General features: G+C 34.8%; 1 protein-coding gene and 1 non-coding gene across 2 annotated transcripts; one reads left to right on the top strand and one right to left on the bottom strand.

Annotated features, from left to right (window-relative positions):
- Window positions 1–244: 244 nt before the first annotated feature.
- Window positions 245–406, bottom strand: LOC145668835 (U1 spliceosomal RNA). Its single transcript, XR_014128106.1, has one exon. It is a non-coding gene; the product is annotated as a U1 spliceosomal RNA (small nuclear RNA).
- Window positions 407–872: 466 nt separating this feature from the next.
- LOC145694124 (bolA-like protein DDB_G0274169) lies at window positions 873–24,449 on the top strand. Its single transcript, XM_081770246.1, has 3 exons — window positions 873–1,370; window positions 11,211–11,279; window positions 24,272–24,449. The coding sequence occupies exons 1-3, from the start codon at window positions 1,089–1,091 to the stop codon at window positions 24,350–24,352; spliced, it is 432 nt and encodes a 143-aa protein (XP_081626372.1). The 5' UTR covers window positions 873–1,088; the 3' UTR covers window positions 24,353–24,449.
- Window positions 24,450–24,879: the final 430 nt, after the last annotated feature.

Genomic DNA, 24,879 nt, shown 5'->3' with positions numbered 1-24,879 from the left:
GCACAATGCACCCATCAGTAGTATGACAATCGAAGACGAAGCCACGGCAGTGATAAAGTGCTTACCTTCGGTACGTGAAGACCCTAGTTCGATGCTGAACAAGTAAGTGTAGTGGGTAACATTGTGGGTTTTATCGGTGTACTCGCACAATGTCATTCCACTGATTCTTCTGTAATCTATATCAATGACGTTAATTACCGACTTACGTCATAAAAGTTAAATGAACTTTGTTTAATTAGATTTTCCGGGACAGCGCGAACGCAGTCCCGACTATCAAAAATTACGCGCCCGAGATACCCACGTTTGGGGTATTCGCGAGGGTCAGCCCAACCGAAGTGCAATGGAAGAGCCTCGCCCCGGGGGAACCGCCTTACTGATCACGGTAACCCCTACGCCAGGTAAGTATGAGTTGCGTTTCCCACTCGCAAGTCCAACCAACTTTGCATATAAAAGATTTTGTGAGATGTTTAATTCAGATAAAATTTCTGTCCTTGTTGGTGTAAGGATATTACAATACTTATCTATACCTGCTCTATGTATTTAGTAATACAATACTAAACAAGCATATATTTTTTTAAAAAATTATAGACTCTACACAATATTCCTGCTTTTACTAACAAAAGAGTGCTGCCATCTCTTGAACATTAAAGCAGCTTAGGTTACGAATAGACAGGAGAAGTAAAATTACAGCAAACTACCTTAAATATACAATTACTATGTTTTAAAAGAAAACAATGCAGTTAATTAAATTGAATACATAGGAGTATCTAGTATTCATGTGTCAATGGGGAAATTATTTTATTCACTATTGTGTTTCTTGACCAACTCAGTTCAGTCTGGTCAGTATTCTATGTGTCGAAATAATTAATTTAGTTTGCTACTTCGGTAACCTAAGAATAACAAAATGCTACTGGCAATAGGCGTGACTGACTGTCAAAGGAAATTGTTAATAACAAGAGTGGGGAAAAAATCGTTTGAATTGATATAGCAGTTTAGTAGATTACATGTTCACGTGATAGTTATTTAGCAGATTACAGTAAGCTGTCTAGCAGGAATTAGACGATTACAAGATACAAAGAAAGCTTGTTATGCTACACAGGCTTTCAGCTGTTTGCAAAGTGTATGACTGCAAAGCTTTTCTCATTTGCACGTCAAACAGTAAAAAGATTTTACATTCAAGATATTCTGCTATGCTAGAAGGAAACCAAAATGTTGAAAAAAATATTAGACAGAAACTTACAGAAGGATTAGGAACTGTACATCTACAAGTAATTAACGAATCTTATATGCACAATGTTCCAAAAGGAGCAGAAACCCATTTTAAAGTGTTGGTTGTCTCCAACAAATTCGACCAGCAGCCTCTTATAAAGGTAAAGTGCAAAATAGTTTATTAGTAACTGTTTGTTAAATTACGAAGGAGTCCATAAATGTGAAACTGAGTGATAACTTAGGAAATTGACAGCATCTATTACAAAAGATGTTTAAATTCTTGCAATAATTATTTCTGAACTCTTGCAAAAATTCTGTCCTGTTCAAAAGGGGCAGCGCTATCCTGTTTGAAAGGGGCATACTTACATTTTGCAATATAAACTTCTCTTAGCAGGAAATGTACACTTACTTCATGAGATAGTGTTTTTCGGTAATCCTGTATTTTACGGGCATAAATTAAAACCGGCTATTGTTTAGCTTTGGGAAGGTGGGGGCAGGTTTTTAACCGATTTCTTTAGCGATATTCTATTCAGATTCGGTTAGGTTTGGTTAATAACAGAATTCATATAATATTGCCGGGCGAGCGTTAGCGAGTAAAGGCCAGTTAGAGCCCCGTAGGGCACATGTACCGTTTTGTTTTCCTTAGTGCCCCCCCCCCATTACTAAACAATTACCTTAAAATCTAGTGATTTCAGTGTTGCATTGTACTAATAAAGAAAGTCGTGGACCCAGTCACAAAAAGATGTGTTTTTTTGCGACCCAGCCTCAGAAACGTAAGTTTGCCTACTCTTCCAGAATTTCTGAAAGCTGGATATTATCTATTAAATGTTCGTTTCTACTCGCACAGTCCTCTTCGCTGCGCTAAATGTCACTTCGGGTACACCTCTAGGAAAATCGTGATGCAGAGCATTCTGTACCGATCAAATCAGGGTTTTCACCGGGATTTCAAAATCGGAGAGTTGTTAAAAAATTTAAGGGGTGTGGGTGCTTGACTTTCGGAAAACTTATACCGCCTTATGCAGAGTCGTTTTGACGTCATGATTAGCGTCATACTAAAAACCTAACTACTGCAGAGAACATATGGTAGTCGAACTCTTTAGTATGCTACTAATCAGCTGAATGCCTCTGAATTTAATAACTTTTTTGTTAACAAAATTGAAGAGATACTGAGGGAAGTTTCATCATACCCTCATAATAATGATTCAGGTTTTTATTTAAATAAATTGTCTAAACCTACCACTACGTTTAATTTTCATCCTGTTGAAGTAAAAGATATTGAGAAAGCGATTATTAAAATGAGTAGCAGTAGATGTGAGGATATTTATAATCTGAGTCCTATTATGTTAAAATATGGTGTAAATTTCATAAAGGAACCTTTAACTCATATTATAAACTCTTGTATATTAGACTGTTATTTTCCTGAATGCTTTAAACTAGTGAAAGTAGTACCTATAATGAAAAAAGGAAATCAGTCTTCTCTTGATAACTATAGACCAATTTCACTGGTTCCAGTTATATCTAAAGTCTTTGAGATTGTTTTGAATGAACAGATTGTTAACTATTTTGAACATAATAATTTATTTAGCAATTCTCAATTTGGATATAGATCCGGGCTAGGAACTGTTAAGGCTGCTGTCTCATTTTTGGTAAATTGTATTTCTGGGTTGGACAGTAAAAACTTTGTTCATGTAAAACTATATGATCTATCGAAAGCATTTGATACGGTGTCTCATGATATTTTGTTGCAAAAACTAGAATTCTATGGTTTTGATAATGCAGCTCTGTCACTTCTTCATTCATATTTAAATGGACGATATCAGAGGGTTGTTTATGAAGGGGAAGAGTCTAACCTGTTGCCTGTTAGACACGGAGTACCTCAGGGATCTATTCTTGGTCCGATTCTTTTTATTATTTATATCAATGACCTCCCATACAACGTCGCTTCACCCTTCGTTAATAGTTATTTATTTGCTGATGATCTGAATATTTGTGTTAACTCACGACAAAAAGACTCAGTTCAGTCTATATTAAGCATCACCTCAGATATTATTAAAGACTGGTGTACTTCCAACTTGCTTTGTATTAACTCTGATAAGATCAAAGACTTGGTGCTTACCTACAATAACAAAAATTCGAATGCAGAACTTAAAAAATATTCCGCTTCTTTTTTGGGTTTTTTAATTGATAATCATTTGAACTGGGACGACCATATCCTTAAAGTGGAATCTAGAGCTAGTAAAGGGGTTTATCTAATTCGTAGATTAAGACTGTGCGTAAGTTTAAAGGTACTTAAAACTGTTTATTATGCACAAATTCACAGTCATTTAAGTTACGGAACGATACTTTGGGGTCATCAGTCCTCCATTAAAAGCCTATTGAAAATACAAAAGATATGTGTAAGATTAATGCTCGGTCTCCCTAGTCGTGCACATTGTAGGTCAAGCTTCGTTAAATTAGGAATTATGACAGTACCTGCAATTTTCATATACCAATGTTTGCTTTACATCAAGGAAAACAATCATATTTACAATGAGTTAGGGTACTCTCATACGTATCAAACTAGAAACAGAAACCGTTTAGGATTATTTAGATGTGAATATAGTAAGACGCAGAAGACCTTTTACTACATGTCAGTTAAATTTTATAATTTTCTTCCTATATTTCTAAGAAAACTTCCATTTCTGGCTTTTAAAAAAGAAGTACAGAAATTATTTATTAATAATTGTATATATAGTGTTGAAGAATTTTTTGAACTCAAAATTGATAGTTAAAATATTTGCGTCTGTTATCCAGTAATCTTTGTTTATATTATGGTATATTATGTTATGTTATATATGTAACCCTAAAAATTTCAACTTCTATTTCTGACGATTGTAATACATCTGATGTTCTCAGATGTTTCTGCAATAAAATTTATTATTATTATTATTATTATTATTATTATTATTATTATTATTATTATTATTATTATTATTATTATTATTATGCTACTAATCACACATCAAAACGACTCTGCATAAGGCCCATAGCTACTATTGTTTTTACCTTTCTCGTATTATCCTAAAATTCTGCAATAACAAAAAGAAAAAAAAAACTTTTCACTGCAACCCTAATTTTAACAAACATTCAATTGGCCTTTTCCTTTCTTTTTTTTTTTAAATTTATTTTGCGTGAATACCCATTACAATCAAGGTAAGTTATAATGTTTACGATTTAATTCACTTGTCTGCTGCTGAACTAAAATCCGTCGTAGTTCTTGTGATTAATTTATGCATAAGGAAAAATAGACGTCGGATGTTTCCTATATTTATCATTTCTCTTGTCATTCTTAGACTTCTATTTGCCCTGCCTAAAATGAAAAATCTTCATTTTTCACGACTGAGATCAGTCAGTGGTTAGGTTTGGTTAGATGAACTCGATCTGATATCTGAAGTGCTAAATCAACATGATATACTAGAACATTTATTGCTAATTGCAGATATTGCACATTTATCGCAATATTGTACGGGTAACTTGTTAAAATTTATAGCCAATTCAAATTTAATTTTGGCATTACTCGAGCAAACTGCTCTACCAAATTTTCACACATTTATTGCATTTTTTGGTTTCTTCTTGCAGAGCATACACTAAATGAGGAGGTAATGCATAAACCACGAATCATCTTGCTAGGTGGCCACTAAAAGCACGAATGCTATCTAACCGAGTCAGGGCAGGAGCGCAGCAGGGGGGCCCGTGTGGAGCTAGGGGGTGCGTCCGTAGGAAGAGACGCGTCAGCGACGGGGGCATACGCATAAACAAGGATAGTGGAAAAATACATAAAATACCCGCAATAATTTTCACCTTCAAAAACACTTAAATAATCGTAACAACTCTTACTTTCAAAATGACTTCACTGGTTTCCCGGGTACAAATGGTCCGCTGCGAGGAGAATCGTCTGTTTTGAATTTTTACTTCTTTTCCACACTTCGCATAGTTGATTTTACGTTTCAACATACCATGACGCTGCAAAAACTTTATAATATGACGCTTTTTATCACACAATTCTTTGTAATAAAATCGTATGTTTGCATTATATCCATTGGAAATGTCTATTGCTAACACGAACAGAACATTCCCGCCGTTTATTTTCACCTTTTTCGCATTCTTGTATACTTCCGCCTTCCGCTTCAGTAAATAGTTACACTTAAAATACGATCACTCCCATTCAAAATGTATTTCAATGTGATATCTAATGACAGAAATTACTTATATTCACACTATACTTCTTTTATGAAATGTGTTTGACATCGTATTTTACCTATAAATTTTGATTTTGGAAAAGCCGTCTGCTCGAGTGAACCCGTCATTTTGTACTTACTAATGTGACGCATATATACACGAGTGAGTTGAGTTGATTTTGAGTTTAACGTCCCTTTCAGCAGCGAGGCTATATGAGACGTGACCCACTGATTAACAAGGAATCCAAACCACATGAACTCCCGCTGGGAATAGAACCCGGATCTCCCACGCCAAAGGCGACTACGCTAACCGCTTAGCCACGAAGGAGCTCATATCCACGAATGTGTTAATAGTCTTGATATTATGCATAGTTTGATAAACTCTCCTCTAAACCGTCATTAGACTTCTTCACATTTTCACACATTGTAACAACACTTTATAACTTTTACTGCCTTACGCGGGTTCGTTTAATAGTCAAGTTAAATGCTTCTTGTATTCCTGATGAAAAAATAAATATTTGAAGTATATTTACAAGCATACTTGTGAACCGCAGCGAAGTCTCACAAAGATTGCAAAATACTATTCCAAGTTCCTTAATGTTCTTTGAAATTCAAATTCATATATTTTGATTCATCCGTGGCGCAACTGAATCGATGCCACTCGTATAGGACTTCTCAACCGTTCCCCGTATGCACAACTTGTAAAATTTTCAAAATCAGCCTCATTACTTTTATTTTTACTTGAAACATCAGGTAAACAAGGTCTCTCCCAGGTCACCATCAAATTATTAACTCATTCTGCAGTGAGCCGGCATTATTCCAAAGTTAAAATTCTACTCATTGTTGAAAATAATCTCTCCACTGATGTGATACAGATTGGAAGAAGCAGTTTTGTTGCGAGAGCTGACAAATTATTAAATATAATAGTTCTTATGCATAGTCGTTTTGACGTATGAGTAGCATCATACTAAATACCTGACTACTGCAGGAAACATAATTATGTTAGTCGAACTCTTTAGTATGGCACTAATCACGCGTCAGAACTACTCTGCATAAGGCCCAATGTATTGATTTTCTTCACAGGAAAGTTTCAATAAGAAATGCGTTGAAGAAAGTTCTTCTTTCAATCGTTTGAGAGTTCTATATTCTAATTGGATTTCTTCGCACAAAACATGAAATACGTGAAAAATTCCTTGCTCAGGCTCGGATGAAAGGAGAAGTTTATAGGGGGTTACAGGAAGTTTAGGGGGGTGACACCTCCCATTTGGGGGTCTGGCGGAATCCCTGGATCAAATCCTAGTGCGTTAATTTCAAGGGTGAACGCTGCTTGGTTTAGGGACTTTTCCAGCTTTTCAGAAAGAGAAGCGTTGTCATGGTATTCAAGATATTTCCACTACTGATGCGAAACGTCGCAACGTAGAGAACATTCTAACCTCACTCCCAGTTCCGTTTCCACTCGCAATCGAAACTTTTAGGAAGTCAGTTTCAACCCGTACAGAAGGCTCCCTCGTGGCTATATAGTTAGTATACCGCGCTGGAAATCCGCGGTCATTCCTGGTGGGAGGTTCCCAAGTTAAGCTGCAGGTTCACGTCTCATATAGTCTCGTTGCTTAAACAGTAATCAACTAACCAAGCCATCAGGTCGTCATCTAATTGACCCTGTCCTCTCAGAGGAAACCGAAATCTTCATCTGAAAACGAAAGCCATCTTCAATTTCAGTGAGATTTGATCGAAGACGATCTCATGGATAGTGAGTGGACCATAATTGGCTCACGAGGTAAAATTCGTCTCAAACGTTAATCTTTCCAAACATGGCATGTTTTCAATGGAATCTCAATGACTTCTTCAGTCACTGAAACAATCCCTGTAGTTTCCGTTCCGTGGTAGCCAGATTTATAGCATATACAACACGTCCTCGGAATGCGCGCCTATTGTACGTTCGTGCTTACGGAAGTTTCATGAAAGACTAATTTGTATGTATTTGTCTGCTACATGTTTGTGCCGTTTCATCTTGACTGTTGACTTCATCAATGCTCGATCTTTGTCATTACATCAAACAGCACACAAAAAATTCCAGCAAGATGTTCGAGCCTTGTTAGAACAGACCCCGATTTTAATGTGTTTTATGTTGTCGTTTCGAAAGGTGAGAATTCTGTTGGTTGTGCTTTCGCCACAGACGAAGACAATTCGGAATATAGTTTGCATGGCTTGTGTTCAGTATCCACTCCTGAAACAGCAGCAGATAAGCTTGTTCTTGATCACGCGTTTCAGCTTTAGTTGCGTCGTATGTTTATATGCACTGATTCACACAGCGTTATTATGTTGATGAGAACGCCTTTAGTAAACTACCACTAGTGCAATATATTCTTGAAAGATCCATCAGCGACAGCAAAAGAATTGTGTCGTCGTTTTCTGCTAGGTGCTGAGACACGTGGGCATTCAGGGGAACGAACGTGTCTACACAGTACCCAAGAACGCCACGTTGGCAGATATTGGACTGGAGCACTCTCTCCCGTGCTCGGATGTCCGTAGCTGTTTTGTTCAACGGATGCGCTTACACTGGCAAGCATAGGAACCGGGCCAGTGAACGTAAGCTCTAGTCTGTGAAACCTATTTTGGGCAATTGACAGACGTCGTCGCGTATACTTATCATGTTTCTGCTACTTACCAGATAGTCCCCAACAGGCTTTCTTTGTACTAAAGCAGAAAATTTGCCCTAAGCGCATTCATCAATAATACTCCAAACAAGCATAAACAGTGCGAATATGGTATCGACAAGCGCGTTGATACATTTGGGTGTGTATTACTATTATTATTATTAATAATAATAATAATATCACCAACATAAAAAACACTAAAGTAGTGCTTTGAATGTAATCAACATATTAAATATGAAGGTATAAAGATGAAAAAAACGTGTTGACTAAGTTTGTACACCGCTTTATGTACAAGAGGGTAAAATAATTGCAACATCGCTTTTTCTTTCAACTAGAAGAACTTGTTGAAATATCCCTCTCATGTTAACAGAAAAACATGTGGGTTACTTCAGTGGTGTTCCGTTTCCTTTGAAGCCTCGTGAGTGTGATTTGGCCGCGTCGACTTTACTAGTCGTCGAGATAAAATGATCCTGGCTCGACTGTGTATGAGACACTCTTGTCTCATATATTCCTATCTAATGCAAATAAGACACTCTCATCTCATATATTCCTATCTAATGAATATAAGAGACTCTCATCTCATATTTTCCTATCTAGTGCGTATGGGGCACTCGCGTCTCACACATTCCAATAATGTGCGTGGCGCTGACCGTATTGTGAAGATTGTATCGTCTCACTGAATATTCGGCAGATTCTTACAGAATGTCTAGAATACTTAGACCCCAGAGATCTCTGAGGACTGCGTAAAAATCTGAATGAGATTTGAGGGGATAATGAGGTCTTTAATGAAAGTACTTTTACTTTGGTTTGTAAGATTGGAGTAGTTAACGTACTATGAGCTTTTTCTTCTTAGATTTTTCCTGTTATGTGTTTATATTATTTCTACTTTTGAGCTATTTTCAAGTTACATATATATTTAGATTTTATTATTTATTCTTTTAGCCTTTTCGTGATATCTGTTATATTTTTTCTTTAATTTTTAGAACTTATATGAGAAGTACAGTTTTTGTATATTTTACGTATTTTTCATCTTTAATATGGAGCATGTGTTGGCTATTGGTCTTATCGTGACGAGAACAAATAACCTCGCTAGTGACGTTCCCATCAAACTTTTATCAGTTATTGACGAGTCCACATCACTCTAAGGGCCAATGGGGGCCGCGGTGGCTCAGTGGTAGAGCGTTCACCTCTGGTGCTTGGGGTCCCGGGTTCGATCCCAGCTCCTGCCAAGTGAACTTTGTGGTGGACAAACACCGTGTGCGTGGGTTTTCTCGGGGTTCTCCCGTTTCCTCCCACTTTCTTCATTCCACCATTTCATTCATTAGTCATCATCACCGTCTCCTTTAGCCTAACCGGCATAACCGTGAGACGTAAAACTCAAAGATTTCATTTCATTTCTAAGGGCCAATGAAATATTATGTCGAAATTCTTGAAACAGTATTCCATATTTTCCTTCCATATACATTGGAGTAAAAAGAAATATAACACTCCATTTTTTTTAAATTTTATTTCTTGTCTGTTTTGGATGTATTTAACATAATATTTAGAAATAGTAAGTGATGCATGCTGTTAATGGAAATAAGTGATTACTTGTAAATAGATATTACAAACAAATTACTGGCTAGGTATTTCGGTAATAGTGCCTTATTCGGTCATTAGCAGAATAATCGTGGTGTAGAGTAAATGTGTGTTACTTTCTCACTAGAAGGTTCTTCCGTTATTTGCCATACGTACTGGTATCCAGAAGTTCTTACAAATGTTTTAATTTCACTGAAGTATGGCATCATAGCATGTGAACAACTCGCTGCGTAACATGGTGTAAGCTTTTATGTTCCACATAATTTTCAAGAAGATATAAGATCAAACAAATAGTATATTCGTGAAAGATCAAGAAAGATTAGACACTCCAGGTATTTATTCAATCTCATGTGATTGAGACCTAACATACATTGAGAGTTTTCAACCACAGGCTGTGCCCTGTCGCGACAAAACGCTTTAACTTTGGCGGAGCAGTTTTGAGAAAAAAAGAGCCGTAAAGTTGCTACAGACCGGCTAATTTCCTACTTACATCGAAATTCTCTTTGGTATATTTTCAAAAGTATTTGACTCAACTCAATGCTGGGCCTGGTGAACATAAGTATCGGTAGGGGAAATTCAAAAATACTTATAGCGACAAAACAATGTAACTCAAGTTACAGCGTTTTGTCGCGACACGGCAGGGCTGCTCCAGTGACACTCAGTTGAGCGAAATACTGTATATTGAATAAAGCACACTACAGTATCACACAAACCACACACTTATTTACGGTGTATAGATGGATGAAAATAAAATATATATATATATATATATATAAAATAAAATAAAAAAAAGATTGAGCCTACATACTGAATGAAATACAGTACTGTATTTTGTGGACACATTTACTTAACAAAGGAGAACACATTTAGACTTAAAAAATGTAAAATCTATTTTAAAAAGTGTGTGATTTGTGCTGTTGTGTATTGTGTGGAGCACCGACGTAACTCATAACGAAAACAGATTTAAACATAACGTAACACATAACGAACGAGAATATTTTTTGTAAGATGAGTGTTGAAGGGAAGTTGGTCAAGAGAAAGTCCACTGTAATAATAGAAAGAGGAGAACGAGAATAATAATAAAGAAATATTTAATTGTTTCATATTGAAATACTATAAAATTATAAAATGCAACAATTGAAATTATATCACAATAATTGTACAACAATTCTCAAATTAGTTGAACTCTGATGATGAACGCAATGAGTGCGTTTGAAATAAAATAAATGAAACATGGATAGAATACCAAAAATTGAACTTCTTAATTTAGTACAAACTTGTTAAACAATCCTTACGATAAGCACTCGAGAAATGTGCTCGAGGTATTGATGGTCATTGAAATTATGCTTGCTACAGGAAGATTTATATAGAATTTGTAACTATATATATAGTTTGGAAGACTTCATTTATAAAGTAATATTTTGATATACATTTACTTTGAATATATAAATTTGTTTCAGGTTAATAACGTGCTTTCAATTTATGTTGAAATAACAATTCAAGTAAATTATTAAGTTTCAAATATGTATGTGAATATATTTCTTTTCAGAGGCATCGTATGGTAAACGAACTTCTGCGAGATGAATTAGCTTCTGGTGTTCATGCATTGTCTATAGTGGTAAGTTTTCATTATTCAGACTATTCTTAAGTTCAGTTACTGTAACAAAAAATATGACTGCAATAGTCTGAATGGCACTTTAAATAATGGAACGTGAAATTTAAAGATTTCATTTCATTTTTCTATACGTCATGACATTGAATCAAACAGACGTTTGATGTTTTCCTGACTAAACACCTTCCACGATGCTAGAATATAAGTCTATAAGTTATCGGTACTGTCTCTTGGAGAACCGAACAAGATCTCGACCAACCATATCTCACATTTGTTTCATAGGCGACCGTACAGCCCAGGGAAGCGACGGTCCGGTTGTAACCAGTGATTTATTTGTGGATTTTGTAGAAGGGGGAGAATTTTTATAAAGGATTGGTACTAAAACGTGAAGTTGAATTATTGTACTTTATAACAGATTATATAGCCTATGAAAGGGGTATTTTCCCTGGGAAGACTGAACTAAGAGACAAGGGAGTCAAAACTTGGAAGGAGGGAAATTCCCAGGCTTCCCTGGCTACAAATAAATCCCTGGTTGTAACTCAGAGAAAGGTTTCACATTCCAAGATATTTGAGGCGAAGGTATTGTCTTGCTTAAATCGTCGGCTTTTAGAACTTTCCTCATGTAGCAACCATTGATGTAGTTGCCTTCAATGAGCCGTTCCAGGTCAAATCAACACAATTTGAAAACAAAATTTACCTTACCATCTCAGATTGTCGTGAAATTTTGCACAAGGGTACTATTCATATAGACTGAGAAAAATACCAAATTTCATCTTGATATATCAACCGGTATTGCCCCATAGCAGAACATGCTGCGATCTGCGATGTGATCACAAAAAATTTGTTGCGCCTGTGCAGAAAAATTGCCAGAGGAAAAAAATAGCCAAGAGAAAAGTATAAAAACATGCCTATGTGTAGATGTCTTAAATGCACGGACTACTCGCATAAATATAGTTTGAGCTGTTTTTTACGTCGCGTAAAGCGTATTTTTAACAATCATAAGTGTTTCTTCCGCCGAAAAATTTTGCAGAATTTCTACAGAAAATTTTTGACTTGCAAAAGCTCATCGCAGAAAGACAAAGAAAGTTCTGCCATCGGGCGGTATTGTACTGTAAATAAGACTACATAAAATTTCAAAAAATTGCCCAAAATAGTATGTTAAATATATTTTGAAATTGGAATTGCGGCTCTCCTAATTAAGCTAGAGAGCTGGTTGAAGTGTCATTTTACAGCATTTTTCATTACCTTTCCTGTGGTGTACATCATCATATAGGCTAATACAGAATTCTTTTTTTTTCAAAATCAAAATTTTACTTCAAAATATTTCAAAAAGTACATATTTTAAAATTTTGAAATTAATTCCATGAATAAATAGTATTGTAAAGCGCCTGGCAAAGTATGAATTTGGGATGATGATGACTTCATTGTTTAAAAATTTCAAAACTAACACTAAAGTTTTCATTAATACCCTGTACCTAGCTGAAAAATACAAGTATGCAAGGTTTTTTGTTTTACTTGTGGGAATAAATATGAAAAGTAGAGTAATGGAATTAAAATATATCATAGAGACTTGTAATCTTCTGGCAATACTTATTATCTCATATTCTAAAAACTTTAACTTAAAGCTAAGTCAAAGTGCTGACATTTTTGAAGTTTACTTTTATAAAAGTTAATAAAATAATAATACAAGTTTCACGATTAAAAAATGTTACTGTATATAAACGTGGGTTGTAAAAAATATACATTTAGCACTGGTACAACAGCAGGGTTGGCTGGTTTAAACCAGGTGTTTTTTTTTTTAATGGTGTAAACAAAAAAAAAAAAAATGTCATAAATCGTGTGAATTTCATAATGACATTTTCACATATCTCGACTCATCTGTGTTAGTTGAATCTAATTTTCGCCTTGTAATTAAGGGGTCCCGATGAGCCCAGAAAATTTCTCTCAGCTGAAAACCGAGTAGTGGTTCAGATGCCACTTTAAGTAATATGTCCAATCCTTCATAACCTCGCTGTTACATAAGGACGTTAAGCCTAAACAAACCAAACGAACTGAAACAGCTTTAGCGGGTAGGCCAGGGCCTACCCAAAAATTTTGAAAAATATAAATGACTAAAAGATAATAAATATATATTTACTGCAAAGGAACTAATAATAGACATTTATGTTTAAAAAAAATAAAATTAAAAAAAACATTGGCCTACTCAAAATTAAAATCCTGAAGCTGCCCCTGCTAACGAAACAAATTCTATCTTATCTATCTGCTTGCCTGAATGCGTGTTTCATAGTTATCAATATTTTTAACTTTGCTTAAATATATTGGTAAAAAGTAGGCAAATTTTTTCGACTACATCTGTAGCTTATCAGTTAAACTTTTAATTTTCTTGAATGATATTTCATACTAAATTTTTAATTTTAAAATTTCAGCTTTCATTGTTTGTCTAAACGCCATTTTAGCGCACTGGTTATCAGGGACCTGCACAGGAATTTATTTAGGGGGATACACAGCTTTTCAGGGGGGGGGGTCAAATTCAATATGGGGGCAAATTGTATTAAAATTTTCAGATGGTTTGCAGGGTTGGGAAAGGAAGTGTCAAAATCCCCAAATAAACTTCAATTAGAAGACATATCAGGCTATGTCACCGCTGTCTATGAAGAAAATTGGTGGCTCAGATATGTTTCACAGAAAAATGGAGAACTTGATGAAGTAAGAATAACTTTTTCATTCACCTGGACCATCTCCGCCATTCTCATATTCAAGAAATGCTGGTGTTCTGTGGATGTTAGTAGTGGACGTTTTGACAAAAGTGAATCCTGTAACTTCCACTGGAAGAAGTTATGTTCTACTTGAAAGTGATGTATACCGAACAAATGTGGCTTTTTCAAACTTCAAATGATAAACATATCCTACTACTTATTGAAAATTTTTACTATGGACTCATCTATACTCTCTCTTCAGGTTAGTGTTCATTTTTATTTTCACGGAAGTATAAATTAAAATTTAACATTCGTGTGCTATTACCCTACGTACAGAGTATTCTTGAAAAATCAAGTCTTTTGAATTTTTTAAACAGTGAACCCATTATCATCCCAAATTCATATTTTGCCAGGTGCTTTACAACAATATTATCTATTCATGGAATTAATTTCAAAATTTTTAAAAATATGTACTTTTTAAAAAATTTTGGAAGTAAAATTTTGATTTTAGTTTTGAAAAAACAAATACTATATTAGCGTATATGATGTATACCACAAGAAAGGACATGAAAAATGCTGTAAAATGACACCTCAACCAGCTCTCTAGTTTAATTACGAGAGCTGCAATTCCAGAATACATTGAACATGCTATTTAGGGGATTTTTTCAAACTTTACATAGCCTTATCTTCAATACCGGTTGATATATAAAGTTGAAATTTGGTATTTTTCTTAGTCTATCTATAGGGCATCTATGTACCAAATTTCTTTAAAATCTGAGATGGTGAGGTTAAGTCACTGTGTTGAATTGATATGGAATGACCGCAGTGCATAGTAACGGAAATCTTGTTGTGATTCCAATGGGACCCCTCACCATCACATCTGCTTTTTGGCCACTGTCACTCCATAGTTCAGATTTCGTTCACCATACTAGCATCTAACACGTATGTGGCTATTATTGTAGGACAAGTTGAAGCGGAACCCATCTGAAATCATGACGTGTGCTACACAGGATGTCAGCGATGGTTTTTCAAGGGCCTAAATTCTGATGTTCATGGGTCAATGGAAGCCGATGGAAAGGCATGCGTCCCGCTAGTTCAATAGACGCCGCCAAGCCAAGTTTAAACCAGGGTCTTAGAGATCTAAAAATCAGGAAAATCCCGGAAAAGTCAGGAAAAATGAAATTATATGAAGAAGTTAAGGAAAATGGTTCTTAACCTGAAGATCACGGAAAATTGGGAATTGTGCATAGGACAAGGCGCAAAATTTCAAAGTTAGACACACTCATCAATCCAAAAATGATGGTCACCAGTATCTCTCAAGTACAAATTATGAGAGGCCCCTTCCACCCTCCTGCCCGAAAGGTCTTTGGTTTGACAAAGAAAGACTTCACATTCCATGTTTTCTCTCACTCAGTGACAATTATTTTCGTGCGAAATAGAAACTGTGCAGCCGTATGAGTTTAGGCAGAAACCATTCATACCAAACACTGGTCGCCATTTCTAAATTTCTAGTAGCCAATGGCGACCTGACGACCGGAAATATTGTGCCCTGACATAAGATACGATTTTTTTCCGCTTTTGCTTATTTGTTGAGATAAGCCGATAATTCAAACACGGGAACCCAATGAAGAAAATGTGAAGCAGTCAATCTAAGTAATTGTGTTACTTAGTAATATAATTTAACTTTTTTTTTTACATTTTAATATTTCATACGATAAAACTTTTTTTTTTCTTTGCACATTTAACAAATTTATAAGAAAATTATTATTGTAGTGATTTTAAATAATAAGTAGATAAATATAATTAATATTATTAGTAGCTTTCATATAGTGCTGTTTAGTTATTATCGATATTTAATATCATTTATCTTTGGTTTTTACGTTTAACATCTTGCGTAATACAATTTTTGTGTGTTTAACATAAATAATTATTTAAAAAAATAACAAAATGGAGATTAGAGAATTGGCCTGGGCAGCTGTAATATTCCCTCCTCTAAATCTTTATGTCATATATTAAAAAATAAAACATTATTTCAATATTCTATGTTTATGGGATTTTGGGAAAAATTGAAATTTCGTATTGCATTTGTCTTTATTTCCTGCATTTTCTTTCAAATTGACTGGGGCAGTATCTTGAAATTTTCATGAAAATCCTTATGTTATAACTGTTTGTTGAGGATAAAGATGGCCAAGTTTTTGGTAAGTTTACATGTTATCCATTGTTATTAACTAAGTCTTTATTTAGCTCCTTACAAGTATTCTTCATTAATGGGCATTTATGTTATTAAATGCTGGGGTCACGGAAAATGGTTGGTCTGACACCTGGAAATAAGAGAAAATTCAGAGAAAAAAAATTAAAATTATTCTACATACAGGTTTCTGTAATTTCTGAATATTATTTGTACTTCCGTACTTTCGACTTTTCTCTGGAGTCTTGGTCACGGATGATAAAAACAGGAAAAGGAATAACAGAAACATCAAAGAATAAAATAAACGATTATACATCAAATGGTGATGATGCAAGTTGCAATATGGCGCAGTCAATTTTTGTACTCTTTTATTATTATTATTATTATTATTATTATTATTTATTTATTTATTTATTTATTTATTTATTTATTTATTTATTTATTTATTTAGTGTAGGATGCCAGCTCGTGCTATTATTTTCGTTGTTATGCCAGTACTGTGCGAATTTTGTAATTACCGCTTCCCATTTTAATTCGTAATCCGAAAATTTATTTATTCATTAAAAATAATAATAATAATAATACGAGCTAGCAAGTTAGCAGTCTTTTACTAAAGAACAAAAGAGTGTACAAATCGACTCTGCCGTACTGGAGTACATCACCATCATTTGATGTTTAATCGTTGTACTTGACAAAGTGTTTTCCAGCACCACTCTTCCCTTGATAAGGTCGTTCCATTTTATTTCTTGATGTTTTTATTTTCTTTTTCCTGCTTTTATCCTCCGTAACTAAGACTCCAGGGGAAAGTCGAAAGTTCGGAAATACAAATAATATTCAGGAATTATAGAAATCTGTAAATAGAGTGATAGTTAGAATTTTTGAGAGACACAATGTCTGAAAATAAAAATTATTTTGTTAAAACTCTGTTAAACTCGTTACCGTGCTCCAGTAATGAACATATACCGTGGACAACACTGTATGGTCCATCATGGCATGCAGACATGTCTATCATTCTTTAGTGAGGTCAAAGTGCAAAGTCTATTGTCTGATCATTGCTGGGTACGTTTCTTGTCTGTTTATTGCTTCCATATACTCATCACTATCATGGTGGCATACCATATATGCCCACCAATTTTGCAGCGTGAAAAGCTGTCTTCCTGTAAGCAGACTATACAGTTCTGTTTGGACTTAGTCGTCTGTTTATGTTGCACCCTTGGTGAGGCACAGTGGTGCTTGCTCACTTCTTGTTCACTTGTCCACGCGTCACTACCTGAGCTGCATAATGTGCCTTTCTCAGTACTACCCCAAGTAATGAACCAAGGAGCCTTACATACGCAGTCCCCTGAAATTGTAATCGTTCATACATCGTACAGTGCCGTACAAATCCTGAATTTAGACGCATTCTCGTCATTCCTTGTGCAATTTTCAAAAGTAACAGCGTATATTGATGTGTAGAACACACGGTAAGCTAAGTCTATTGCCAAGTAGCTATTAATTGATTATTGTTGATAAACGCATTAGTAGCAGTAAACTTTTATGATACTCCAGGAAATAAATGAATTAACTCAAGAGTGCAGCTCTCGTCCCAAGAACGATTTGCAATCGTTGAGAATTCAAAAAGTTTTGTAGTGAAACCGAAAGAACAAGCATACCAATAAACTCAAGAGGAACTCACTCTTGCTCCACCAGGTTATCACAGATTGTTATATATTAAACGTTGAATTTTCATTTATAGCTATCAGCATTGTCAGGGCTTAAGTAAAACACGATATTTAGTTAGAGATTGAGTGTATGAAGATTATATGGCAAATAAATGAAAACAAGTCTCATATGCCTTATATGGAAATTAAATGGAAACAAGTCTCATATGCCTATCTTCCTCTAAAATTTTCGTCATTCACAGAAAGGCTTTATTCCTGTCCACTAGTCATCTTTCATAGAAAGACAGGCATATGATATTTATTTCATTCGAACGAGATCAAAATTAAATTTGGACATGGGCACATTGGACAAAAGTTGGAATAACGTCATTGACAATTTCATTGTCGTCACGAACCACTGAAGAAGAAAGAAGTTTTAAGTTGTGTATTCTGTTGGGCAGAATGATTTTATTATGAGAGTAAACATGTGATTTCTGTACACCCTATCCCTACTAAATACCTTCCTTGTCTAAGTCTTGATAATGCTGTCAGCGAAAATTCAACGAATATAACTTTTTAAACAGTCGATAATAATTTGGAGGAGCAAAAATGAGTACTTGCTGAGTTTATTGATCTGAAAAGTATATTTGTAATTGCCATTGAGTTTTGCAGGGAGATAGGTTCACACCTAGAAAATGATCCACTCGAGCTCTCAATACCACAGTACTTTTCATTTGTATGAAAAGGACCCTTCTTCGTCTTTTGATACGTGGGTGATCCTTGCCACTCCTGTAAGTAGTGGTGTGGGGAAAGTACATACAGGGAATATCTTTTCCAGAAGAGTTAAAAAATGCGAAACTTTATTTGGAAAATGCGGCAAAACGCGAAGTATGAAAAACGAAACGCGAAATTTTCAAATTCTTAGTGCAAAAAACTCGTGCCCCTACTAATACCTTATTATATATTTACAATATAGCTAAGACATTTTAGATATTTAAATATGCACGAAGAGTAGGTACAAAGTAAATCATTTTATAGATAATAATAATAATAATAATAATAATAATAATAATAATAATAATAATAATAATAATAATAATAATAATAATAATAAATGTTTCACCGAATACTCATGTGGGATATGTGTTCACAACTCTAAATGCCACTTTCATTAAGGCAAAATACAAATTAAAATATTGATACTTGGATAAATGTTCTAAATGGAGATGAGAGAAAATAACACCACCGAACTCCGGAAGGTGGTTCCTTATATCAAATGAAAGGAAGTTCTAATAAACATGGGTCGAAAAGCGCCTATCAGAGTAATTAGCCGCCGAAAACGTGAAAAATCATTAACGAGTTCACGAAACAACCGATTTTTAACATTAGTTCCTCTATAGGTGCGAATACAATGTTACGCAGAGTGTTGAAACGCCCTGGGTTGAAAACCAGGATCAATTTCAAGTGGAAATACATAGGAAGTAGTATGCACTTTACTTAAATATCCATATTTCAGAATATCTCGATACAGGCGTAATGAGTTATATAAAGTAATTGGGGTGTGGGAATACACTTATAAGTACTAAGTGAGTACTCGTTGCGTGAATACCAGAGTATTGTTAAATGTGGATATTTAAGTAGAGCGCATACTAGTTTCTCTGTTATTCCATGAACCGCATGCAATAGGTTCTATAGTTTTCAAGCTAGGGCGTTTTAATACATGATATTTTTTTTCTTTTTTTATATTTTCGGCGGTTAGTAATTCTGAAAAGAGTCGATTTTCGACCCTTTTTTATTAGAACTTCTTTTTCTTCCATTTATTTAGTGAATCACCCCGGAGTTCGGTGATGGCATTTTTTTTTTTTTTTTCGCATACTGTATATGCATACATTGCATGCATACGAAAATTTGTATTACCACCATATAACATCACACCTAAGTTACAAAAACGTAAATAATGTCAACATTACGGGTCAGACAGAACTAAAATTAAGGAAGAAAAAAATAATAAGACTATCCATGGCTTTGGATTGATTATTTTAACAAAAGAAACACTGACCAAAGCTTAAAACCCACTTTATTTTAAATTATAATTTGTAACGGTTTCGGATATCTAACGTATCCTTCTTCAGACACTATCGACAATGAATGAAAATACAGATACATATATGTTATAGAAAGAGTTGAGAAAATTTATTAAGATCAATAAAGAAGAAAAATTGAAAAGGAACTAAAAAGATTAATGTTGAGGAAGAAGGAGTCATCTACAGGGTATGGTGTGAGGACTGCGATATGTCATATATAGGAGAGACAGGAAAGAGAATGAAAGAAAGGATAAAACAACATGAAGATGATGTTAGAAGGAAGAAAGATACCAATGCCATATACAAACGTTAAGGAGACGAATCACGGAATTAATTGGGATAAGACGGAAGTATTGGAGATAGAGAAAAGAATGATAATAAGAAAGTGGAAAGAAGCAGATTGGATAAAGAAGGTAGGAAGAGATAAACTGATGAACTGGACAGGAGGCTTACTTATTAATGAATTATGGCAAGGAAGTTTGGATAGCATAGACAAGAAGGGGAAAAAAATGCCCTTATAAGAACCAAAAATGGCGGAACGTGATTAGTTGGAAAGTGATCAAGAAGACTTAAGGGATTGGCTGAAGGCCTCGGCAAATAGAAGAAAAAAGGGGGAAAAAAGTATAACAATGACTATATATATGTCTGTTAAAAGAATTTAAACTTTTTCATAACAATGACTATATATATGACTGGTAAAGAATTTAAACTTTGTCATAACAATGACTATATATATGTCTGTATTTTCATTCATTGTCTATAGTGTCTGAAGAAGGATATGTTAGATATCCGAAACCGTTACAAATTATAATTTAAAATAAAGTGGGTTTTAAGCTTTGGTCAGTGTTTCTTTTGTTGAATATATATACAGGGTTTTCATAAAGTATGGACAGATTTAATTCGCTTATAATTTACATAAAAATGCTCATATTGAAATCAGATAAAGTGCAAACGGTAGCGGAAGGATTAAATTTTTACCTGTAATCTGCACCAGCTCAGTTCATTCACCGCCACACCTCCAACTGGGCGCCATTTACGTCCACACATTCGCGTAGTTTGTGGGCTGTTGATGATGCTTTCCCTTACCCTGCTCACTGTTGCAGGCGATGTTGGCGGCCTCCCACTTCGAGGACGGTCCAGGACGCTTCCTGTCTCCAAGAACTTCGCATGCCACTTTCGGATTGCACTCTCAGTCGGTGCCGGCTTTTTGAACTCTTTGGTGAACTTTCGACACACCAGAATTGGTGATTTTAGCTCTGCGTACCACAGAACACATTGCGCTTTCTCTTTCACCGACGCCATCTTTGATACGGTAAAAACAATAGTCTTCTCAGAGGAGTTTTTCATTTATTTATTTATTTCTTTAAAAGACACAGACACCAATACAGCTTACAACTTACTTTTAACAGTCAACATTGAAACAACAATGGAAACAACAATGGATGGAATTTGGTAAGAAACTGACCCTTGCCCTCCCTCTCTCAACGTGTTCAGAGTTGCCGCTTATCTAACAGTGTTGCCAACTAAAAATTTAATCCTTCCGCTACCGTTTGCACTTTATTTGATTTCATTATGAGCATTTTTATGAAAATTATAAGCAAATTAAATCCGTCCAGACTTTATGAAAACCCTGTATATATATATATATATATATATAATTACTCCCAGACGAAATTAGTAATTAAGGTATTAAGTATTTTGTTTATATTCTCTTTTTTTTAACTTTATTGAATAATGTCCACGAGCTATCGAAAAGAAATTCTGTTGCCAGAAAATACCATGGTCACCCACAATGTTTACTTGCACCCAATTTTCAAAGTAAATATAGATCGTAATTGTGAATCGCAAATATTTTTATTTGGATTTACTGTTGACAAGCCAAAATAGGTTTTAAATTTTGTATACGTTAGAAGCAGTATCTGTTACATCAGAATAAACTGTCGTTTCTATTAAGTATTTTTCTATTGAATTATATTGTCGAAATGTTACTAAATAATATTGGGAGCAGGCTTGCACTCACAAGGCGCGCAAGCCTTTATATTGCGGACAATCAAATCAAATTGTTTAAAACACTTTCCCCTGACTCATCCGCGTAGGACCCGTTGATCACATGATATTAATGTGATCGCAGTTTCTATGGGAAACAAAATTCTTGTTTTTAGAATTGCATGATAATTTCAGACACGATCACTAAATCCATACTAGCCATCACTTTAGTCCAAAACAAAGTTCCGAGGTTAAAACACACTAAACCACAAATGAAGGGTAAGGGGAAAAAAAACAAGGAATGTCCATGTATGTGCTTTTTCGGGTGCTTTGTCCTATCTGTTGGTGACTCTTGGTACTTTGTGACTGTATATGCCATGCATACGTAGATGTAAAAATGTCCATGTAAAAAAGGGTAAAAGATTGTAACTAACCCTATTCTTCTTCCGAGTTTTCAATATTAAATCGCAATTTTCTCGAAAATGCAGTTTTGTGACATTCCTTCTTTTTTTCCCTTACCCTTCAAATTTAGTTTCCATGCGGAGAGGTAAAGTACAACAACCTAATTTTCCATCCAACAACCTGATGAACTTTACTGCCAACTTCTCCGTATATCTTCACATCACATTTGACTAGGTAAAGAACAGGAAAATATTTTACTTTAAATTCTTGCACAGGTTCAGAATTCCAAATATCGTGCTTTAAAAAAATCTAAGGAGACGTGTCCATTTTCATCAAACCTATCTTCGGCTCATTTCTGATGGGCAGCAACTATACAGCGATGCTCATTTGTTTAACTCTTAACCTCACCATCCATTGAACACTGCATCACAACAAAATTTCTTATTTGTCAAATTAGAGATCATTTAACACCAGTCGCAATAATTATCATAAACTTTAACACAAAACTTTCCACATTCTGCACAATTTTGAAGAGAAATTGAATCGTATGTCCGATCCCCAACACGGTTTTAGGTAAAAGACAAAGAATGCCAAAAGACAAAGAATACCAAGGAGAAGGGAGCTAATTGGTTCTTTAGTGACGCAACAAAAGGATAGCACCTAAATCTCGACATATCGAAAGGAGCCGAACCAATGGTAAGATCTGGAATGAGTCTCAAACTAAACTGAGATTTCTTTATGCTCCAATGAGAAATAATTTCTGCCTAAACAAAGGGATGTGCCAAGAAGACATAATGGCCGAATTTCAGAATAAAATTTTGAAGAAATTACAAAATTAAATTTTAAGAGTTTCTTTGCGAAGATTCCCTGCATATAAATTCTCTTGAAAATAGCACAAAACCTACAAGAAACTACAAAATACTCCATAAACCACTTCTTCAGGGATCGATTTGCAATCCTGTAAAGTGAAATTAAGGAGAGGTCCAGCCAGATAAATTGAATCCAAGCCGAATTGGCTCATTGTCTAAATTTTGTTATAATTATTCAATGGCGCTTTGTCAGACAGGGGATTGCAAATGTTACACAGGTCACTACGTGGCGATGAGTCAAATATACCTAGAAGATGACAGCAATGCCTTGACTATTATGGAAAATGTTTCGACGACGTTTTACCAAAGATGTGAAGTTTGTTTTGTGAACCCAAAACACCGACATAATCATGTTCAGTTATGTTTATTATTTTTTGCAATAAATGACATCTTATTTTCAAAATGTCACACCCTGTATGTAGTAATTCCTACTTTCAAAATGTCGCAGCTGTATGTAGTATTTTTTTCAAAATCTCAACCAGTTTTTTTTTTTTTTTTTTTTTTTTTTATTATTTTGTTTCCCAAGTTACTATGCGAAGAAAAAATTGCGTCTCCATGGCTACAGACACAGTAATCACCTATTCGTTGCAGCTACTCCATGTATAAATAAACGAAAAAAAAAAAAAAAGCGCGAGAATTATCAGTTCATTCATATGTATGTTTTTGTAAGTTTGCTTACCGCCCTTACTCAACATTGAATATGGAGGACGGATCCTACTATTAAAGTGGAGCCCAAATCATTGCTAGGGTTTCTGTCGGAGTTCTTGTCTTGCCAACGAGGTTTGAATGTATCACGCGTACTGAAAATTTATATATATATATATTGCCAATGAGGTTTGAACGTATCACGTGTACTGAAAATTTATATATATATATATATATATATATACAGTATATGTAAATCATTCAGACTCCAGAAAAACCTCTAGACAATCATATGATCATTACTTGTTTCACAAACATTTAACCAATTAACTCTGAACAGCTCCAGTATAGTAGAAATGCTGACAGTACACTTGAGCTTGTGACGTTTAAATGGAAGTTTAATTCAAAAATATTTATAAATGAATCTATATAACATTAGGTAATACAATAGCACTAATATACTTACATATATTTGTTTTTCTATTGTAGGCCAAAACTCTTTCTGAGTGGGAGAAATGTGATCAAACATTGACTTCAAGTCCAGCATGCAGAGGAGGTTTTGGAAAATAATTTTGTAATTCAAATATTATTTATTAATTCATGCGTGTGTGTATATAGATGTAAATGATACTTCTTAGTAATGATTAATAAATGAACATATATTCTATCATTGTACATTTGAATTTATTAGGGTTCATTGCTATCAATAACTGATGATTTTAGTCGAAGTTTACTGTATAAGTAAGCAAGCAAGCTTAGGATACTCAGTTACACATGGATTTGTGTGTATGTATGTACGAGGGTAATTTAGATTGAAGTGGCAACATACCTAGGAAATGAAAGTGAAATGTGTTACTAACGTGAACATAGTTACGGTCCTACGATGTAGTCCTGCCTGCCAGGTGAACACGTGTTTCCAGATATGTGGCAGTTGTTGGACCCCGTTCAAGGCTCCTGTTTGTGAAAGGTTTCAAGAGAGCGCCCTAAGGCAGGAACAATGCTCATTTCTGGAACAAATAAAAATCGCAGGGTTCATATGCGGGGAATGTGGCGATGCTCCAGTACTCCCCAACAAATAGTGTGTCTGTATCGCATGA

The sequence above is a fragment of the Thermobia domestica genome, chromosome 1 (assembly GCF_964235325.1).
Source record: "Thermobia domestica chromosome 1, izTheDome1.hap1.1, whole genome shotgun sequence".
NCBI classification, from domain to species: Eukaryota; Metazoa; Arthropoda; class Insecta; order Zygentoma; family Lepismatidae; genus Thermobia; species Thermobia domestica.
Note: the sequence above shows the minus strand (reverse complement) of the source record. Positions and strands in the feature narration are given on the sequence as shown.

Coding starts and splice junctions, on each gene's coding strand:
- LOC145694124 (XM_081770246.1), top strand. CDS start 1,089: ATGCTACACAGGCTTTCAGCTGTTTGCAAAGTGTATGACTGCAAAGCT. Junction 1,371..11,210: donor ACCAGCAGCCTCTTATAAAG/GTAAAGTGCAAA, acceptor ATTTCTTTTCAG/AGGCATCGTATGGTAAACGA. Junction 11,280..24,271: donor TTCATGCATTGTCTATAGTG/GTAAGTTTTCAT, acceptor TTTCTATTGTAG/GCCAAAACTCTTTCTGAGTG.